The following is a 14939-nucleotide window of genomic DNA, read 5'->3' as shown; positions in this document are numbered from 1 at the left end:
GGGGGGACACTAGTGTTTTTGCCCTCCCTGTCCCCGAGGGGACTGTTTTCATCTATTCTCTCTCCGACGTCCTCCAGGTTTTTGCTAGGCTTCCTGCCATCTTTACGAAGTTGAGATTATCCGGGTTCTGGCATTAACAGAGTTTGAGGAAAGCAGGTCAAGTTTACCGCGCCCTAACCTTGGACCCTGCCTGCAGGCTGACTTTCGAGCCACACGCCAGAGCATGGCGACCCCTAGGGTCGCAGCCCGGCTTCGCAAGCCACCTCCTTCTAACGCGTCGGTCGCCCTCGCGCGCCCGCGAGCAGCCGGACTACATCTCCCAGGAGGCTGTGCGCCGTCGAGCGGACCTGCCCTTTGTCGCGAAGGACTACATTACCCAGTGATACTTTGCGGGAGGCGGGCGCCAGACCTCAAGCGCACAACCATTGGTCCAGCGTCTGGCGGGGAGCTGCACGGTGATTGGCCCAGGAGCCCGCCAGTTTCGCCCGAGCTCAGTAGAGTTTTGCTGTTAAGACTGCGCGAGGAGCTAGAGAGAGCAGAGCGCGCGGAGCCGGGCCGCACCCGCCGATCCGTGTGAGTAACCTCTACCTCCGTCCTTCTCACTGTCCTCTCGGGGACCTGCACCCTCGCTCCTCAGGGTGGTCGGGAGGAAGCACACGCACCCGGGCGCTCACGAGGGGGCGGGGACTGTGTACACACGTGTCACACCTGACCGGAGAAGCATCTCCAGGGACACCGGCGGCAGAGCCCCGCGCACGCCCTTGAGCACCTGCGCTCCAGGGCGTCCCCTCGGATTCAAGGAGAAAAAACACATCCCGAGGCACACGTGGACACCTAGGTACCCACACGGGGACCTCTGCAGAGCTGCTCAGCTGAGCCCTTGGGCACATGGGCACCCGAACACCGGGAAGAGCTTGCTATGCTCCGGTCTCCTCCTGACAGCGATCCAGGACACCTGCCACTCGGGCTTGCTCCTCCTTCTTGCCCAGATGGGCGGGAAACTGACGCTGCTCAGTGTGACCTGAGCGGTCCCTGGGTAACCCTGGAGAGGTTTTGCCTCTCAGTCGCTTGCCGCGTGTTTAAACTTTCTCATGGGCGCCTGGGGGGGAGTTCCAGGGTGGGTGAGAGGAGAAAAGGAATTGATGTCTGGGGTGGAGGCTGCCATCCTGTAGGCAGTATCTCCCCTCCTCCCCCACCCCCACCCCCACTACTACAAGTATTCAAGAACTAGGGTAATTCTGAAGTGTAGTTTTAGGGATTTTTTTTTTTTTTTTTTTTTTTTTTTTGCCATAACACATTCAAACAGTATAGAATTATTGACAGGTCTACCTTCCTTCTTCCCTTCCCAGCCCTTCTCCCAGTGATCAATTACCAACTACCTGTTGATGTGTGTGTGGTTACAGACTTCTTTCTATGCTTTGTACAACTCTACAGAGCGTATGTAGGTATTACTGTTTTTTTGTTTTTGTTTTCTGTTTTTACAAAAAAGGAAAAAAGTACATCTCCTGGAAGGGATGCTTTTTAGCTGAGCTCTGGTGGATGAGAGGAGCTAGCCTTGAAAAAGTGAGTAGGGGCTGAGAGTGGGGATGCATTTCAGACGTAAGAAACTGGAGGAGTAGAAGCAAGGCAATAGATAGGAGTGCTCGCCAAGTTTTCCAGGAACTGGGCAGAAGCAGTCAGACCACTCTGGTTAAATGAGGGAAGGGGAAGAATGGTCCAGAGTGAGGCTGAAGAGGTCAGTAGGTCTGAGTCAGGGGAGCCCAGGAGCGTCATTTTCTTTTTGTTTTGTTTTGTTTTTTTGTTTTTGAGACGGAGTCTCACTCTGTCGCCCAGGCTGGAGTGCAATGGCGCGATTTCGGCTCACTGCAACCTCCGCCTCCCAGGCTCATGTGATTTTCCCTCCTCAGCCTCCCAAGTAACTGGGATTACAGACGCCCGCCACCACACCCAGATAAGTTTTGTATTTTTAGTAGAGGCGGGGTTTCACCATGTTGGCCAGGCTGGTCTTGAACTCCTGACCTCAGGCGATCCACCCGCCTCGGCCTCCCAAAGTGCTGGGATTACAGGCATGAGCCACCGCGCCTGGCCAGGAGCATCATTTGCTAGCGTAGCATGGCCCCACTGTGCTGGGGCGGCCTGAGGTGTGTGCAGGAGGGGAAAGGGAAAGGTGAAGGGGCTCAGGGCCTCAGGGCTCTTCCTTTGGACAGTGGGGGATTGTTAAAGAATCCAATCCCTCTTCTGTAGCCCTGCACGTCCTTCAGTCCCTCAGCGTTACACTTGAGTGGGCTCACTCAGTGAGCAGGAGTTTGCTATAAAGTTGCCAGATGTCTTGGAAAACCAGTTGATCTCTGGGACCAACAATTGCCTATCAAGCCTGTTCATTCAATTCTCAAATATTATTAAGCACTTACCATGATGGGCTCTATTCCAGGAACCGAAAAGTTACGAGTGAACAAATGAGACCAAGGCCGTGTTTCCACGGGCTTACATTCTAGTCAGAAAGAGAGACAAGAAACAAATGTATTGTATAAATAATCCATGGCGTGCCGGGCGCTGCGGCTCATGCATGTAATCTCAACAATTCAGGAGGCTGAGGCAAGAGAATCACTTGAGGCCAGGAGTTCGAGACCAGCCAGGGCAACATTGAGACCTTATCGCTACAAAAATAAAAAAACTTAGCCAGGCCTGCACCTGTAAGTGCCAGCTAATTGGGAGCTGAGGCAAGAGAATCACTTGAGCCCAGGAGTTCAAGGCTACAGTGAGTTATGATGGCACCACTGCATTCCAGCCTGGGCAACAGAGTGAGACCCTGTCTGTAAAAAAGTAAACAAATATGCCATAGTAATAAGTACTGTAAAGAGGAATAAAACAAGTGCTATTTTATTTTATTTTTAAATTTTTGTATTTTTTGTAGAGTTGGGGTTTTGCAGTGTTGCCCAGGCTGGTCTTGAACTCCTGAGCTCAAGCAATCCGCCCACCTCGGCCTCCCAAAGTGCTGGGATACAGGCATGAGCCGCTGCGCCCAGTCCAAAAGTGAGTGCTATTTTAGACAGTCTAGTCGGGGAGGGCTGCTCTGAGGCAGAGACCATGAGAACCTTGCCTCGTGTTTATTCCGTATCTCTTGCATTTAGCTTGATACTGATGGACATTGTGTGGGCCAGAGGCAGGGATGGTTGGCTATGACCCCAAACCAGATGGCAGGAATAACACCAAGTTCCAGGTGGCAGTGGCTGGGTCTGTGTCTGGACTTGTCACTCGGGCGCTGATCAGTCCCTTCGACGTCATCAAGATCCGTTTCCAGGTACTCTTCCCCTTTTTCCATGCAATGGACTGCAGGACAAGTTCAGTCTTTCTTGCAAAAGCAGTTCCTAAAACTTGGAATTCTATCCAGATGAAGGGCTTGCCTTTTCTGAAAGTTCCCCTTCACATTCCAGCCCACCCCGCTGTCCTGACCTTTTTTATTTTGATTCCTAGCTTCAGCATGAGCGCCTGTCTCGCAGTGACCCCAACGCAAAGTACCATGGCATCCTCCAGGCCTCTAGGCAGATTCTGCAGGAGGAGGGGCCAACAGCTTTCTGGAAAGGACACATCCCAGCTCAGATTCTCTCCATAGGCTATGGAGCTGTCCAAGTAGGTGGCAGGGGACCTGGCCAGGCCTCTAGGGTCATGTTGCTCAATGGAGGAGCAGAGGGAGGGTGAGGCAAGCAGGAATGCCGCGCAGGGCAGGACGGAAGAGGCAGGCCCCACGCTTCCCATCTGCCTCACCCGGGAGCCTTCCTGACCAGCAGTACCGTAGGCATTCCCCTCCGCCATGTCCCCGCATCTATCCTGTGTGACTTAGGTGTTGCATCTTGGAGACTGATTTGATGTCATGCCTTCTGTGAGGCTTGGCGAAGGACAGCACTAATGCATTTCAATTTTTGAAATACCACCTTCACATATGTGGTTCATCTGAACTTCACCGCACGGTCACGAGGAGGGCGGGGTAGGTGTCACGTGGCTCTCAGGGAGGAGAAGTCAGCTGTCCGAGGCCACACAGCCTGCACATGGCGGGGCTAGGGTTAGAACTCACGCTTCATTCAGTGGAGCACTAATATAGTCATAGTGCACAGCATGTGATTTTATGCAGTAGATGTGTTAAGAACCAGCCCTGTACAGTGCAAACCACGGGCCAGGCCCCTGTTGGAAGCACTTCACATACACTCTGTCACAGCAGTCCTTAAGGTAGGGGCTGTTGTCCCTTCCATGTCACGCATGAGAAGACTGAGATGGACAGAGCTTACATAATTAACCCAACCAAAGTCACTGGCTAGAAAATGGCAGAGCCACGACCCCCACCTAGGCAGCTAGTGCCAGAGATGTCCCTGCCTACTCTTCCTGTGACATCACAGTGACCGCCCAAGTCAGGTGCTTACTGGCTGGGCATGCGCTGCGATCCTGTCTCTGCACTTGTCTGCAAACAGATACTGCAGCATGACGAAGAAATACAGCAACAGGATAGTCTCAAAAAGCCAGGCGTGGGCCGGACTCAGTGGCTCACACCTGTAATCCCAGCATCTGAGCCCGGGAGGCGGAGGCTGCAGTGAGCCACGATCATGCCACTCCACTTCAGCCTGGGCGACACAGCCAGACCCTGTCTCAAAAAAAGCAAAGAAGCCAGGCCATCTTCAGTTGGCTGAAGCAAGATCTGAGCATAGCCCTGGTATAGTGGCCCACACCTGTAATCCCATCACTTTGGGAGGCTGAGGTGGGAGAATGGCTTGAGCTCAGGAGTTTGAGACCAGCCTGGGCAACATAGGGAGACCTCCTCTCTACTAAAAAAAAAAAAAAAAAAAATTAGCCAGATATGGTGGTACATACCTGTAGTCCCAGCTGTTCCAGAGGCAGGAGAATAATTTGAGCTAGAGAAGCCAAGGCTGTTGTGAACTATGATCGAGCCACTGCACTCCAGCCTGGGCAACTGAGCACGACCTTGCCTCAAAAAGCAAAACAGGGCCAAGCTCGGTGGCTCATGTGTGTAATCCCAGCATTTTGGGAGCCCAAGGCGGGCAGATTGCTTGAGCTCAGGAGTTTGAGACCAGCCTTGGCAACATAGTGAAACCCTGGTTCTACAAAAAATACCCAAATTAGCTGGACATGGTGGCATGCGCCCGTAGTCCCAGCTACTTGAGGGGCTGAGGTGGGAGGATCACTGGAGCCCAGGAGGTTGAGGCTGCAGTGAGCCGTGTTCGTGCCACTGTACTCCAGCCTGGGTTACAGAGAGACACTCTTGTCTCTAAAAATAAAAACAAAAACAAAAAAAGAAAGAAAGATCTGAATGTAAGGGGGTCACCCTGTGGAACATGCTCCCGAAAGAATCTGCCCCAGAAAAGAATGATTCTTGAACAGTGCCGCCACCAGCTGCACTGAAGTGGTCCCTGCAGGAATCAGAGCATGGCTGTCTTTCCCAGTTCTCAGAAAATGAAGTTAGCCAGTGACATTTTCTGATGTACATTGTTCTCATGTATCTTTTTTATTTTTTCTTGAGACGGAGTCTCACTCTGTCGCCCAGGCTGGAGTGCAGTGGCGCGATCTCAGCTTACTGCACCCTCCACCTCCTAGGTTCAAGTGATTCTTCTGCCTCAGCCTCCCAAGTAGCTGGGGTTACAGGCCCATGCCACCACGCCTGGCTAATTTTTGTATTTTTAGTAGAGACAGGGTTCCACCATATTGGCCAGGCTGGTCTCCAACTCGTGACCTCATGATCTGCCCACCTCGGCCTTCCAAAGTGCTGGGATTACAGGCGTGGGCCACTGCACCCAGTCTTTTTTTTGAGACTGAGTCTTGCTCTGTCGCCCGGGCTGGAGCGCAGTGGCATGATCTCGACTCAGTGCAGCCTCCGCCTCCCGGGTTCAAGTGATTCTCCTGCCTCAGCCCCCTGAGTACCTGGGACTACAGGTGCCCGCCACCATCCCTGACTAATTTTTGTATTTTTAGTAAAGACAGGGTTTCACTATGTTGACCCGGCTGGTCTCGAACTTCTGACCTCGTGATCTGCCCGCCTTGGCCTCCCAAAGTGCTGGGATTACAGGCGTGAGCCACTGCACCTGACCCCCATATATCTTCTTAACCCTTTGAGTGTCTGACTCTACTCAAGTATCAAATGGCATCTGAGTTTTGCATAGAATGTTACATTTATCATATGCTGTCACTGCTCAAGAAGAATATTTCCTGACCTTTTCCTCGCCCCTCCACCTGGGCCCCAGCCGGGTCACGGGTGATGTATTTGGGGAGTATTTGGTCCTCGCCCTCATCCTTTGGGCTGTCAGTGACTTCTTCACTTACTCTTGCAGTTCTTGTCATTTGAAATGCTGACGGAGCTGGTCCACAGAGGCAGCGTGTATGATGCCCGGGAATTCTCAGTGCACTTTGTGTGTGGTGGCCTGGCTGCCTGTATGGCCACCCTCACTGTGCACCCTGTGGATGTTCTGCGCACCCGCTTTGCAGCTCAGGGCGAGCCCAAGGTGAGTGGCCAGGGGCCAGACCAGGGGAGCCCAAATAAGGAAGGTGTTGTCCCAGGGGTAGCATTCTTTATTTTGTATTTATTTTTTATTTATTTATTTATTTTTGTTTTGTTTTGTTTGAGATGGAGTCTCGCTCTGTTGCCAGGCTGGAGTGCAGTGGTGCAATCTATTTTTTTCTTTTATTTCATAAACATTTTTTTTTAATATATAATTTTTATTTTTATTTTTTTTGAGAGACGGAGTCTCACTCTTATTGCCCAGGCTGGAGTGCAATGGCCAGATCTCGGCTCACTGCAACCTCTGCCTCCTAGGTTCAAGCAGTTCTCCTGCCTCCGCCTCCCAGTAGCTGGGATTACAGGTGCCTGCCATCACGCCCAGCTATTTTTTGTACTTTTAGTAGAGACGGAGTTTCGCCATGTTAGCAGGCTGGTCTTGAACTCCTGACCTGAGGTGATCCACCCGCCTCAGCCTCCCATAGTGCTAGGATTACAGGCATGAGCCACCGCACCTGGCCTATATATATATTTTTTGAGACAGTGTCTTGTTTTGTTGCCTAGGCTGCAGTGCAGTGGCACGATCACTGCTCACTGAAGCCTCGACCTCCTGGGATCAAGTGATCCTTCTGCCTCAGCCTCCCCAGTAGCTGAGACTACACCTGGCTTAAGTTTTGTATTTTTTTAGAGACGGGGTTTCATCATGTTGCCCAGGCTGGTCTCGAACTCTTGAGCTCAAGCCGTCTGCCCGCCTTGGCCTCCCAAAATGCTGGGATTACAGGCATGAGCCACCGCACTTGGCAGAGGTTGAGTTCTTATCCTTGCAGAAAGCAAAGCTGGGAGAGTTTCGGGTTTTCAGTTTGTCTGGCAGTCAGTTTGTAAAACCCATGACTGTGGGCAGCACCGTGCGGGATGCTCTATGTCCCTGCCTCAAAGGAGCTCACAGCCTCCCTGGAAGACAGAACCTACCGGTATGAAACAGAACAAATAATTACCCAGCAGTGGGCTGGATCAAGGACTGCATCTGGGCAAGTGGGACTTGAGAACTTATTGCTGGATTATTATGAGAGCGTCTTTGTTTTTTTGTTTGTTTGGTTGGTTGGTTTTTTGAGACAGTCTCACTTTGTTGCGCAGGCTGGAGTGCAGTGGCGCGATCTCAGCTCACCGTAACCTCTGCCTCCTGGGTTCAAGTGATTCTCCTGTCTCAGCCTCCTGAGTAGCTGGGATCACAGGCACGTGCCACCATGTCCGGCTAATTTTTATATTTTTCGTAGAGACAGGATTTCACGAAGAATTGGGCTGGGCGCGGTGGCTCACGCCTGTAATCCCAGCACTTTGGGAGGCCGAGGCGGGCGGATCACGAGGTCAGGAGATCGAGATCATCCTGGCTAACATGGTGAAACCCCGTCTCTACTAAAAATACAAAAAAAAATTAGCCGGGCGTGGTGGCGGGTGCCTGTACTCCCAGCCACTCGGGAGGCTGAGGCAGGAGAATGGCGTGAACCCGGGAGGCGGAGTTTGCAGTGACCCAAGATCGCGCCACTGCACTCCAGCCTGGGCGACAGAGCAAGACTCCGTCTAAAAAAAATAAAAATAAAAAAAAAAATAAATAAATAATTTTTTTTTTTTTAGGCCAGGTGTGGTGGCTTACACCTGTAATACCAACACTCTGGGAGGTGAGGCAGGCAGATCACCTAAGTCAAGAGTTCAAAACCAGCCTGGCCAACATGATGAAACCCCGTCTCTACTAAAAATACAAAAATTAGTTGGGCGTGGTGTCAGGTGCCTATAATCACAGCTACTCGGGGGGCTGAGGCACAACAATCGCTTGAACCTGGGAGGTGGGGGCTGCAGTGAGCCAAGATTGTGCCACTGCACTCCAGCCTAGGCAACATAGCAAGACTTTGTCTCAAAAAAAAAAAAAAAAAAAAAGATAGTAGCATATTACCTCTAGCTTAAACTATTGACATGTTGGATTTTTGATTCTAGAATGATCAGAGAATATCTGGTCATGAAAGTGAGGGGAAGAGACCTGGTTAAAACCTACAAGACTCTCCACCTGCCTTAAGACTAGTCACAACCATATTGTAAACCTGATCTTGAACGATAAAAAATTCTACAACATATAAGATGTATCAAGGTTACAAAGACAGTTCTTCATGAATTATAATTTAAAAAAATACCAGCCGCTCCCTGATTCCGATCCCCAGAGGCGACTACTTTTAATACTTATAGTTGTTTCTTTGATTATTTCCTTCCATAATTCTAAGTAACATGCTTGGCCGGGTGCAGTGGCTCACACCTGTAATCCCAGCACTTTGGGAGGCCAAGGAGGAAGGATCACCTGAGGTCAGGAGTTCGAGACCAGTTTGGGCAACATAGCAAGACCTCCTCTCTACTTTATTATTTATTTATTTATTTATTTTTGTTTTTGAGACAGAGTCTCCGCCTGTCACCCAGGTTGGAGTGCCGTGGTACAATCTCAGCTCACTGCAACCTCCGCCTCCCAGGTTCAAGCAATTCTTGTGCCTCAGCCTCCCAAGAAGCTGGGATTACAGGCATGAGCCACCACCCCCAGCTAATTTTTGTATTTTTAGTAGAGATGGGCTTTCACCATGATGGCCAGGCTGGTCTCAAACTCCTGTCCTCAAGTGATCTGCCTGCCTCAGCCTCCCCAAAGTGCTGGGATTACAGGCGTGAGCCACCGCGCCCGGCCGCACCTTCCTGTTTTAACAGCTGCACTAGGTTCTTGTGAGCTGGTGTCCCATAATTCATGTAACCATCACTCACAGATGGACATTGCATCTTTAGCTCTTCCCCAGGACGCTGCAGTGACTCTTCGACACACACTTTTGTGCACACCTGTGGATATAACAGTGGTATACATGTGTAGAAGGGGGAGTTTCTGGAAAATGCCATCCTTCGAATCTCTGTCCAGCATTTCCCTTCACCGTCTTCCTGGTAGGAGGAGTCTGGCTCCTGGTAGCTGGTATTTTAGGCGAGGGGACAGAGCTATGATGGGCTGTTCCAGGGCTAAAACCACTTCACTGAGCTCATTCAAAGTGCGTGTGTGTGTCCAGGTCTATAATACGCTGTGCCATGCCGTGGGGACCATGTATAGGAGCGAAGGCCCCCAGGTTTTCTACAAAGGCTTGGCCCCCACCTTGATTGCCATCTTCCCCTACGCCGGGCTGCAGTTCTCCTGTTACAGCTCCTTGAAGCACCTGTACAAGTGGGCCATACCAGCCGAAGGAAAGAAAAATGGTGAGGCAGCCCTCACACGAGAGGAAACCCTCCCACCCCAGCCGCCAGAACGCCCCCTTCCAAATCACGAAGGAGCTAAAGTTCTCCTGTCCGAATCGAAGACCGCGGGTCTCTGTACCTGGCTCTGTAATGTGGCAAACAAAACAACTGCAGCTGCTTGGAGAGGACTTGATTTCTTCCAGCTCCTGCCACACCCATCACTGGCATTACTGAAATTGACTTCCAGTGATTGGTCATGGTTTTCATTTTTGTCAGAAGTCCAAATTGCAAGTTGCTTGTTTTTTGGTTGAGGTTCTTCGGTTGCTCTTTCCAGGCAGGGGGAGGCTGGGGAGGGGTGGGGCATCCTGGTCCCTCTCCAGCCCTGAACTGAGTCATGCTGCAGAGCTTGAGGCCCATGTTGCCTCCAGCTGGGGGACTGCGGCCTCCAGCCCCTCCAGCCTGGATTACTCCGCCAGAAGTGGCTGTGTCTGGCTCTTCTCCCCCTAGATTACATTCCCTTTTGGAATGGGAGGACCAGTGGAGGTCAGATAGAAGTGCGTTTGTGGGGTTTGGTTTGTGGTGGAGGATTAGCCCTGACACCTTTTAAGTTGTCACCCATAGACTGCGTTTCTCTCATCCGTTCTCCCAATCCCACTTCTCTGGTTCAGAGAACCTCCAAAACCTGCTTTGTGGCAGTGGAGCTGGTGTCATCAGCAAGACCCTCACATATCCGCTGGACCTCTTCAAGAAGCGGCTACAGGTTGGAGGGTTCGAGCACGCCAGAGCTGCCTTTGGCCAGGTGAGCCGTTCACTCCCGGGCAGACAGCTCTGACCCTTGCCATCACTGGGCACATGAGGGAACCAGTAGTCACCTCCTACCCATTGGGCAACATCACCCCTGGCCATGGTCCCTTCACCTCCAGTCCATCCCTTGAGATCCCCAAGCATGTGGGAAAGCTGCATGCAAACCCTGGGTCCTGAGCACTGTGGAAGGATCTGGGCCAAAGACATACAGTGTCTACTCTTTTTTTTTTTTTCTTTAAAATAGAGGCAGGGTCTCACTCTGTTTCCCAGGCTGGTCTTGAACACTCCTGACTCCACCTCCCAAAGTGCTGGGATTACAGGTGTGAGCCACTGCACCTAGCACAGTTTCTGCTCTTAAAACATGTCCTGGCCGGGCGTGGTGGCTCATACCTGTAATCCCAGCACTTTGGGAGGCCAAGGCGGACGGATCACGAGGTCAGGAGATCGAGACCATCCTGGCTAACACAGTGAAAGCCCGTCTCTACTAACAAAAAAAAAAATACAAAAAAATTAGCCAGGCGTGGTGGCGGGCACCTGTAGTCCCAGCTACTCGGGAGGCTGAGGCAGGAGAATGGCGTGAACCCAGGAGGCAGAGCTTGCAGTGAGCTGAGATTGCGCCACTGCACTCCAGCCTAGGCAACAGAGCGAGACTCCATCTCAAAAAAAAAAAACATGTCCAGAAGCTGGGTGTGGGCATGGTGGCTCACGCCTGTAATCCCAACATTTTGGGAGGCCGAGGCAAGTGGATCACCTGAGGTCAGGAGTTCCAGACCAGCCTGATCAACATGGTGAAACCCCATTTCTACTAAAAATATAAAAATTAGCTGGGCATGGTGGTGGGCGCCTGTAGTCCCAGCTACTCGGGAGGCTGAAACAGGAGAATCGCTTGAACCTGGGAGGTGGATGTTACAGTGAGCCACAATCCCACCACTGCACTCTAGCCTGGGCAACAGAGCAAGGAAGGTCCCCAGATATTAAAGAACACAGAAAAGGGGTTTTGCTATAGTTGTTCTGGAATGGAGTGAATTTGAGCAACTAAGTTATATATATATGTATGTTTTTGTTTTGTTTTTGTTGTTTTTGTTTTGAAATGGAGTTTTGCTCTTGTTGCCCAGCCTGGAGTACAATGGCGTGATCTCGGCTCACTGCAACCTCTGCCTCCCAGGTTCAAGCGATTCTCCTACCTCAGCCTCCCAAGTAGCTGGGATTATAGGCGCGTGCCACCACGCCCAGCTAATTTTTTGTATTTTTAGTAGAGACAGGGTTTCACCATGTTAGCCAGGCTGGTCTCGAACTCCTGACCTCAGGTGATCCACCTGCCTCGGCCTCCCAAAGTGCTGACATTACAGGCATGAGCCACTGTGCCCAGCCATATATATATATATTTTTTGAGACGGAGTCTCGCTCTTTTGCCCAGGCTGGAGTGCAGTGGCGTGATCTCGGCTCACTGTAGCCTCCGCCTCCCTGGTTCAAGTGATTCTCCTGCCTTAGCCTCTGAGCAGCTGGGATTACAGGCGCCCGCCACCATGTCCTAATTTTTGTATTTTTAGAAGAGACAGGGTTTCACCACATTGGCCAAGGTGGTCTCGAACTCCTGACCTCAGTTGATCCATCTGCCTCAGCCCCCCAAAGTGCTGGGATTACAGGCATGAGCCGCCACACCCGGGCCTAAGTTGTATTTTATGTGCACTAGGAGAGTTGGCCATTCAGAAGCCCCATGCTAGGTCATGTTGTAGTCTTAGTAGTCACTCCTCAGTTGTTCAGATTTTTACATACTCCTTTTCTTTTGGTCAGTGGGTAGGGTTAGGGGTAGGCTAAGGATGGGCAATTCCAGGCCTTTCCCCTCTGTATCCTGGGAACCTGAGATGTGGAGGCGTGAAAAAATATGCCTGACAATGTCAGAGGAGAGGGATGGCATGGAATGGGAGGCAAGATAGGGAGAGAGCATTCCTTCCTTGGGGGAAGAAAAAGAGCTGGGTTTATAGTTATAATGCATTTTCTCTGTAGGAAACTTTAGAAAATTTAGATAGACAAAAAGAAAGACCAAGCCAGCTGCAGTGGATCACGCCTGTGATCCCAACACTTTTGGAGGCCAGAATGGGAAAATCAGTTGAGGCCAGGAGCTTGAAACCAGCCTGGTCAACATAGCAAAACCCTGTCTCTACAAAATAAAAATTAAAAAATTAGCCGGGCATGGTGGTGTGTGCTTGTAGTTCCAGCTACTGGAGAGGCTGAGGCAGGAGAATTGCTTGAGCCCAGGAGTTCGAGGCTGCAGTGAGCTACGATCACACCACTGCACACCATCTTGGGCGACAGAGTGGGACTCTGTCTCAAAAAAAAAAAAAAGACCAAAATCCCTTGTAATTTCACTACCACAGATAACCACATGGAACCTTTCAGTGTAGTTTTATTTCTTTTCATAAATACACGTGTACATTTTAACAAAAATAGGGATACACTGTATACAAGGTTTGTAACCTCCCTTTTCCACTTACCGGCTTGTCCTGAAGGGAGAGTTTGTTTTCTTTTTTTGTTTCTTTTTTTAAATGGGGTATCGCTCTGTTGCCTGGGCTGGTCTTGAAATCCTGGGCTCAAGCGATCCTCCCACTCTCAGCCTCCCTAGTAGCTGGGATTGCAGGCAGGCACCACTGCACCCAGCATGAAGGGACAGTTTGAATTTGGACAGGGAGCGATGGTGAGAGCCCAGGATGACAGAGGGAGGCCTTACTGCTAACAAAGACTAGTGTAATCCAGTTTGGCCGGAGGTGGGAAGGGCACGTGGGAGGACCAGTGGAGGTCAGATCAGGGAGGAAAATCAAGGCCAAATGGTGCAGTGCCTTGAACGGCAGATCCTGGGGTTTGGACTTGATTTCTCATGATGTCGTCACTGGGAGTTACTGCAGCTTTTGGAGGGAAGCCAGGCCTGAGGAGGGCTGTGCCTGGGGATGAACGTCTGGCAGTAGTGTGTGAGGTCAGCTGGAGAGGGTGAGGCTGGAGGCAGGAAGGCCTGGCTGAGAGCTACTGAGGGCTGCCCAAGGGGGATCAGGTGGGGTGCGATGAAGGGTCAGAGACGCCTCTGGGAAGAGGTTCTGGAGCCATTGCTGGATCCTTTGGAGCCACAGGCAGCCGTTCTTCCTGGGCAGGAAGGAGCTCTGTCCAGCTGCTGATTTCTAGGCCTGTCATCTGTTCAGTCTTAACCCAATTGCAGTAGAAAGAATGAGATTAATTTATTTGCTATTTTGAGCTGGGCATGGTTGTCCATGCCTGTAATCCCAGCACACTGGGAGGCTGAAGCGGGTGGATCACCTAAGGTCAGGAGTTCAAGACCAGCCTGGCCAACATGGCGAAACTGCATCTCTACTAAAAATACAAAAAATTAGCCGGGCGTGGTGGTGTGTGCCTGTAATCCCAGCTACTCAGGAGGCTGAGGCAGGAGAATCACTTGAACCTGGGAGGCAGAGGCTGCAATGAGCCAAGATTGTGCCACTGCATTCCAGCCTGGGCAACAGAGTGAGACTCTGCCTCAACGAAAAAATAAAATAAAATAATTTGCTATTTTGCATTCATTTCTTTGTCCAGCAAGTACTTCTTCAGAGCTGTGATGTGCCAGGGGCTGTGTTAATGGGAGCAGAGCGGGCATCCATATTTTCATCCCTTTCCTCTCCGCAGGTGCGGAGATACAAGGGCCTCATGGACTGTGCCAAGCAGGTGCTGCAAAAGGAAGGCGCCCTGGGCTTCTTCAAGGGCCTGTCCCCCAGCTTGCTGAAGGCTGCCCTCTCCACGGGCTTCATGTTCTTCTGGTATGAATTCTTCTGTAATGTCTTCCACTGCATGAACAGGACAGCCAGCCAGCGCTGAGCACAGGAAGGACCCCAGGTCTTCCGTGGAGGCAGCCTCCTGAAGGAAGGAAGATTCAGTCTCCACTGAGAGGTGCCGTCTGGCCCTTCCCTGCAGGCCAGCTGCCCCAAGCGGGGTGGCAGCCTTGAACCCACCCAGCTGGGACACCACCAGAAGGTCCAGGGCTCTCCCCATGAGAGAATCAGAGGGAATGCAGGACGTGGTCTACGGTGAACCAACGACACAGTGAGAAGGAGCAGGAAGTTGCTGTTTCTCCTCTGACCAGCCCACACTCCAAAGGAAACAGACGCCATCCTACACCTGTCAGCCCTGTCTGCCAGGAGAACAGAACGCTCCTGGTCTGGATGGGGCTGCTGCTTGAGTGCAGAGGGCTGTGGTAGGCCCTTTGCAGGAGTCAGGTCCCTACACTTGGCCTGTTTTTCCCAACCTATTTAATAGACATTAAAGCTAAACGCACATTCCTTATCTTACTCCATCTCTCCTGGCACATCTGCCTACTCACAAAGTATGAGGGAAAGGACTCCTGCCTTCCTCAAAT

The 14939-nt window shown here is 51.3% G+C and overlaps 1 protein-coding gene across 11 annotated transcripts; it reads left to right on the top strand.

The window, feature by feature from the left end:
* The first annotated feature begins 233 nt into the window (after positions 1-233).
* SLC25A19 (solute carrier family 25 member 19) lies at positions 234-14871 on the top strand. 11 transcript variants are annotated; one of them, XM_063717914.1, is made up of 9 exons: positions 540-573; positions 731-838; positions 1490-1563; positions 3132-3301; positions 3475-3630; positions 6333-6503; positions 9577-9760; positions 10408-10538; positions 14213-14871. In XM_063717914.1, exons 4-9 carry the CDS (start codon positions 3170-3172, stop codon positions 14399-14401), a joined length of 963 nt encoding a protein of 320 aa, XP_063573984.1. In that variant the 5' UTR covers positions 540-573; positions 731-838; positions 1490-1563; positions 3132-3169; the 3' UTR covers positions 14402-14871.
* The last annotated feature ends 68 nt before the right edge of the window (positions 14872-14939 follow it).

This window comes from Pongo abelii, chromosome 19 (genome assembly GCF_028885655.2).
Source record: "Pongo abelii isolate AG06213 chromosome 19, NHGRI_mPonAbe1-v2.0_pri, whole genome shotgun sequence".
Classification (NCBI taxonomy): domain Eukaryota; kingdom Metazoa; phylum Chordata; class Mammalia; order Primates; family Hominidae; genus Pongo; species Pongo abelii.
Note: the sequence above shows the minus strand (reverse complement) of the source record. Positions and strands in the feature narration are given on the sequence as shown.

Coding starts and splice junctions, on each gene's coding strand:
- SLC25A19 (XM_024234264.3), top strand. CDS start 3,170: ATGGTTGGCTATGACCCCAAACCAGATGGCAGGAATAACACCAAGTTC. Junction 3,631..6,332: donor TAGGCTATGGAGCTGTCCAA/GTAGGTGGCAGG, acceptor TTACTCTTGCAG/TTCTTGTCATTTGAAATGCT. Junction 6,504..9,576: donor CAGCTCAGGGCGAGCCCAAG/GTGAGTGGCCAG, acceptor GTGTGTGTCCAG/GTCTATAATACGCTGTGCCA.